The 6,000-nt window shown below is 43.6% G+C and overlaps 1 protein-coding gene across 2 annotated transcripts in view; it reads right to left on the reverse strand.

Annotated features, from left to right (window-relative positions):
- Window positions 1-4,272, reverse strand: part of UBAC1 (UBA domain containing 1) — a 59,666-nt gene extending 55,394 nt beyond the window's left edge. For both annotated transcript variants that reach the window (XM_085897051.1, XM_085897061.1), the window contains exon 1: window positions 4,057-4,272. In XM_085897051.1, the coding sequence (XP_085753177.1) occupies window positions 4,057-4,194 (138 nt within the window). In that variant the 5' untranslated portion in view covers window positions 4,195-4,272. The remainder of the gene's footprint in view (window positions 1-4,056) is intronic.
- Window positions 4,273-6,000: the final 1,728 nt, after the last annotated feature.

The raw sequence follows: 6,000 nt of genomic DNA on the forward strand, positions 1-6,000 counted from the left end.
TTTGAAAGTCAGGACTTTTGGCAGATCCTGTACAAGAGCAATAGGTGTAAGGCAGGTACACTATACCATATGGGATAGCAATACTCCAATGAGTTAACGCCAAAGGGTTTCAGGCAGTGGGAAACTCCAATTTAAGAAGGAACAAGTAAAAATAACGATCCCCAATGACGGGTAGAGTTTAAGTTAATCTATCAATTAAAATTATTTCATGGACTTCAAAAAGGTTAATTGTGTTGCACTCTTGGTTTCACTCAGAGCCGAAGCTCTGAACTACTTATACCACCAACCGCCAAATGGTGGTGAAACATCAGGTGGCAGAGGTTGGATTTGTCTAAAAATAAAAAATATATAAAAAAAGGGTAAAATATAACTATTTAAAATTGTGTTACTCCAAGAAGATCTGCATTAAGCCACCATTATTCATATGCATTCTCCCATCATTTCAAGTGTACATTGAGATTCACCTGCACGTGTGGCTTTTCAAATGCAGTGCAGGAAGCGGCCGCCATAACCAGGAGACAGACACCATGGGCAATACGGAGAGTGTTCCAAAAACACCCTGACAACTTTGGTTGCCCATATATTTAGAACCACAAATGATGCGATACCCTTTGGTTTATATGACACAGAAACTTATAGAGTTTTGTGCACAATATCAATACACTTCAATGTGAGCTCCATTTTTCACATGCAGGACATCAAGGCGGAACACAACTTCTTGCCATGTTCGGCTTAGCAGGATTGCGTCGACAAATGCACGTGCAACTGTGATCCGAGAACGAAGATCCTGCAGGTTTGCCACCTTGATGTTATAGACATCATCGTCGACAAACCCTGAAAAAAAAAAAAAAAGCAATGAGGGGAGATATGTCTGCTGATGGTGGGGGCCAGGAGATTGGGCCATCTCAGCCAATCCAGCAACCTGGTAATGTTTCGTTCAGGATGGCTCGAACGACGAAGGCCCAATGAGGGCGAGCGTCGTCCTGTTGAAAAATGAGATCAGGTTGCAGGTCTTCAATCTGTGGGAAGGCGTAGGAAGTGGGGGAAGGGAATGGAAGGCTTCCAACATTTTCATGCAAATTGTTGAGGTCACTGTATCCTCCACAAAGAAAAACGAACCCGCCAAGTAGTCATGGAGAAAGCCAGACCACACATTGACCTTTGGACTGCCGTGTGTTCAATGACCACGTGGGGGTTTTCAAAGCCCCAGATCTCCACATTGTGCCGGTTGACCTTCCCCGATACATGAAAGCAAGCTTCACCTGCGAACATGACCTTTTCCAGGTAATCTTCATCACCCTCGATGTGACTGAGCATTTCCAAGGCAAACACCTTGCGTTTTGGTCCATCATTTGGTTTGAGTTCCTGCAGAATCTGCACCTTATTAGCATAAAGCTTCAGTGTTTTATGTAAAATCCTGAGTACAGTAGAGGTTGGTCGCTCCAGTTCTTTAGATGCACGTCAAATCGATTGACAACTTCCAGTCTTCTTAAACCTCTTGTACCACTCTCTGATACCAGTCCGCGATGGTGGATTCCTTCCATCCCTTGTTTCTTTTAGGTTTCTGTATCATATAAAACAAAGGGTATTGTTGCATAATTTGTGGTACTCATGATGTGGTACAAACCACGAGATGGTGTATCTATAAGTCCAGCAATCTCTGTGTGTCTGCGACCACTGTTTCTCGACAACCACTGGTACGATCGAATTGAAACTTGCCAGGTATATTGCTGGGGAACTGAGTATGTGCCTTTTCAAGGTTTGATATTAATTGGACAAGTGGTTCCCAAGTTATGGCCATTTGTTTAGGCCTAAGTCACATTTGCTCTACAGCGAGGATACGGCGGCCGTACGCCCTCTGAATTGACAGAAACGTGCGGTGGCCGCAGAGTTTTTGCGGTGGCCTCAGGGTGGCCCAACGCCGTTTGGCTATATTTTACAGGCCGTAGGGGTCGCCGTGGAATTATAGCGCGGAGTTATCATTTTTCATTTCTATGTTCGCCGTAGCAATTCGACAAGCCGAAACAAAAGAACTGGTAAAAAATAAAAAAATAAAAAAATTACCCACTCGTTACCGTCCGTCTGGCCGCACGTTCGCCTTAGGGTCCCCCTGCGGTCCCCCTGCGGTCACCTTGCATCTGCCTTGAAAATTCTATGGCCGCCGCAGGAACGCCCTAAGGTCATCGTGTGACATCAAATCAAAGACCGTACGGCACCCCCACGTTTTCGGTCTCCACAATTTCTAAATACCCCGTGCGGCTCCCCAAAAAATAAAAACATATGTGACTGCTACATTGTGTGACCGTGGAAATACTGCGGCCGCCGTATAATTGCTGGTGGCCGTAGATTTTGGAGACCCCACGGCCGCCGTGGCAAATGTGACTTAGGCCTTACCAAACCAACGACAGGACACGTTGCTGCGTAGGCGTGGCCGATGGGGAAAGGACGCCATTTAGTTACCAATGACAGGACACGTTGCTGCGTAGGCGTGGCCGTCGGGGAAGAAATCCTCAACCGCGTTCCCCATTACGGGTTACAACGTACGGACTTCCGAATAGTGATGACACTGTAGTCTAATAATTTCTCGATTTCTAATGCGCATTTATCGATAAACACAATGCCCCAATCCAGTCGTCGTTTACAAGAGCGAAGGAACGGCTGTTTGAAAGTGTTTTGGTTTTTTTTTTTTTTGCACGTACGGCCATGTGAGAGTGAAGTAACGGCCTGTGTGGTTGTCGTTTCTGGCACACGGTTTGAAAGTTATTTTTTTTTTTTGCACGTACGGCCATGTGAGAGTGAAGTAACGGCCTGTGTGGTTGTCGTTTCTGGCACACGGTTTGAAAGTTTTTTTTTTCTTTTTGCACGTACGGCCATGTGAGAGTGAAGTAACGGCCTGTGTGGTTGTCGTTTCTGGCACACGGTTTGAGTTATTTTTTTTTTTTTGCACGTACGGCCATGTGAGAGTGAAGTAACGGCCTGTGTGGTTGTCGTTTCTGGCACACGGTTTGAAAGTTATTTTTTTATTTTTTGCACGTACGGCCATGTGAGAGTGAAGTAACGGCCTGTGTGGTTGTCGTTTCTGGCACACGGTTTGAGTTTTTTTTTTTTTTTTGCACGTACGGCCATGTGAGAGTGAAGTAACGGCCTGTGTGGTTGTCGTTTCTGGCACACGGTTTGAAAGTTATTTTTTTATTTTTTGCACGTACGGCCATGTGAGAGTGAAGTAACGGCCTGTGTGGTTGTCGTTTCTGGCACACGGTTTGAAAGTTTTTTTTTTATTTTTTGCACGTACGGCCATGTGAGAGTGAAGTAACGGCCTGTGTGGTTGTCGTTTCTGGCACACGGTTTGAAAGTTATTTTTTTATTTATTTATTTTTTTTGTTTTGCACGTACGGCCATGTGAGAGTGAAGTAACGGCCTGTGTGGTTGTCGTTTCTGGCACACGGTTTGAGTTATTTTTTTTTTTTTGCACGTACGGCCATCTGAGAGTGAAGTAACGGCCTGTGTGGTTGTCGTTTCTGGCACACGGTTTGAAAGTTTTTTTTTTTATTTTTTGCACGTACGGCCATGTGAGAGTGAAGTAACGGCCTGTGTGGTTGTCGTTTCTGGCACACGGTTTGAAAGTTTTTTTTTTATTTTTTGCACGTACGGCCATGTGAGAGTGAAGTAACGGCCTGTGTGGTTGTCGTTTCTGGCACACGGTTTGAAAGTTATTTTTTTATTTATTTATTTTTTTTTTTTGCACGTACGGCCATGTGAGAGTGAAGTAATGGCCTGTGTGGTTGTCGTTTCTGGCACACGGTTTGAAAGTATTTTTTTTTTTTTTTTTTTTTTTTTTTTTGCACGTACGGGCACGTACTAGTTTATTAAAAACCAAAATTATCAGTCTTTTTGTAACACCCTGAATAGAAGGCGCACACACACACACACCTCGGTTTTTTTTTCATTTTCTCTTGCACACACAAACAAAAACACACACACAAACACCGATTCCATGCATTAACTATTCCCTGAATGTTAAACCACTATTGTCCAAACTCTTGTCCCCTTCCACACCTTCTCCCTGAACATCTCGACGAGGATCCTTGCCGGCTGATCCTGCTGAAGCTCCAGCATTCTTTGCACACCCTCAAAACTGCAAACGATGACGCGTAATACTCCGGGCGAAAATATCTTCTCTTCTTCCACGAACATCGTCCTCACACCACAACCTTTCGCCAAGACGCCAATCAGGAACACATTTTTCTCTTTTTCTCCTTCCTGTTCCTCTTCCGAAAACGATGCCCTCTCCGGACTAAAGTAACTTGATTATAGACCACGAAAATGCAAGAACGTATTTCCCACAGGATGGGTCATTTTTACTTCGTTTTTATATTTTTATTTGTTTGGAATTTTTTTTTAACTGATGCCAACCTCGCTAAAGTTAATTGTGTATACACCTCAACGAACTACGCGTTATTCCTGCAAGCTTCAATCGTTCCTGCGAGGCTGCGAGGCAAACTATCAAGTTGAGAAAAAGTAAAAATGAGAACATAATCTTTCTAATTTTGAAATAACTGTTTGGAGTATTTGTAATACCTTGCAAGAGAGCTCAGCTGGCTTAATTACAAAACTGCAGCAACATTTTCGGTCTCGCGAGATCAACGCCACGATCCAAAATCCAACATACAGGCCACAGGAACCTCTCCTTCAGAATGAAAATAAATAAATAAATAAAAATAAAAATAAATTCAAAGATTGGATTTCACTTACAATCAGCAAATGAACAATTTATATGAACACATATAGTAGTAATAATAATAAACCAACACATAGCAACCCATTTCATTGAGGAGAGACTAAAGCTGACTCTACACAGATCGTTGGTGCTACCTAATCAGTCTCCTTGGTTGTTGGGCACAATCGTGGACGGGTCACCACTTCACCACTCCAACACAGGACACCAACAAGCTGGCACTCATTTTGCCAACCTCAAAAGGATGACTAGCAGAGTCAACCCCACCTGGTATTAATTCAACAGTAAAGTGGGATTTGAACACAGGATACATAGGATCTCCAAGCCCACCACCCGAACCATTAAGCCGACACCAAGCATGTATTAACCCACCCACACATCAAATGAAAGCACATCAAAGATTCACAGTTTGTCCGGCCATTTTACAACAAGGCCTGAATGAGTAGTCAAAGGAACAGACTCGTGGAGCTGTTCATCCAGCACAACAGTGGGGGGCAAAAGAGATGTATTGGAAGGGGAAGGGGGCAAAGGAGAAACATTGCCGTGATCACCATCGCTGGTACGAGAAGGGGAGGGAGTATCATTGTGTTCATCATCGTCTGAGTTTCCCAGCTCTGGTTCGTTCACATCGCCAGTGTGGATGGCCAGCTTGTTTGAAGATCGGATATGTTGGCGATTCCTGCGGAACAAACGGTTTCCTGTGAGCCGCCTCGCACGCAAGCTGTTGACTCTCAGAAACTTGTCTTCTGATTGTGTTGTGGCGTTGGGTCTGCCAGACCTCTTCCTGTCAGAGTTTCCTCCAGTTTCCAAGTGCCTTTTGATTTTGTCGGAAACTGTACTCACTGACACCTTGGCTTAATTTGCAATTTCTCTAAAGGAAAGACCTTCACTTTTAAGGGTTATAATGGTCTGTCTGTCTTCCTTTGTTAATTGTCTTTTTCTCACCATTATGATAGCAATATACTACTTCCTGCAGTACAATATTGTCAAAATAATGCTTCAGAGGGTGCAGCAACACAATCTGTTCCAACACTGCTTTTATACAGACCGAGGGTTTGTAAGTAATCAACAAAAGTTGAGACACCTGCAGGAAATGTTTGCAGAACTTTCAAGGCTTAATTTACTTCCATTGCTGCAGAACAGCTAGAGTTGCTAACCCATTACTTGTTCCCTGAAAAGGGCTTTTTTAACAACTCTGAAATTTACATTATTTTTCAGTTTTTGGTAACCTAAACTTTTTTCTTAACCTCTGGCAGTTTACTGCT

The sequence above is a fragment of the Eptatretus burgeri genome, chromosome 1 (assembly GCF_056783735.1).
Source record: "Eptatretus burgeri isolate ZD-2024b chromosome 1, Ebu_testis_v1, whole genome shotgun sequence".
Classification (NCBI taxonomy): Eukaryota; Metazoa; Chordata; class Myxini; order Myxiniformes; family Myxinidae; genus Eptatretus; species Eptatretus burgeri.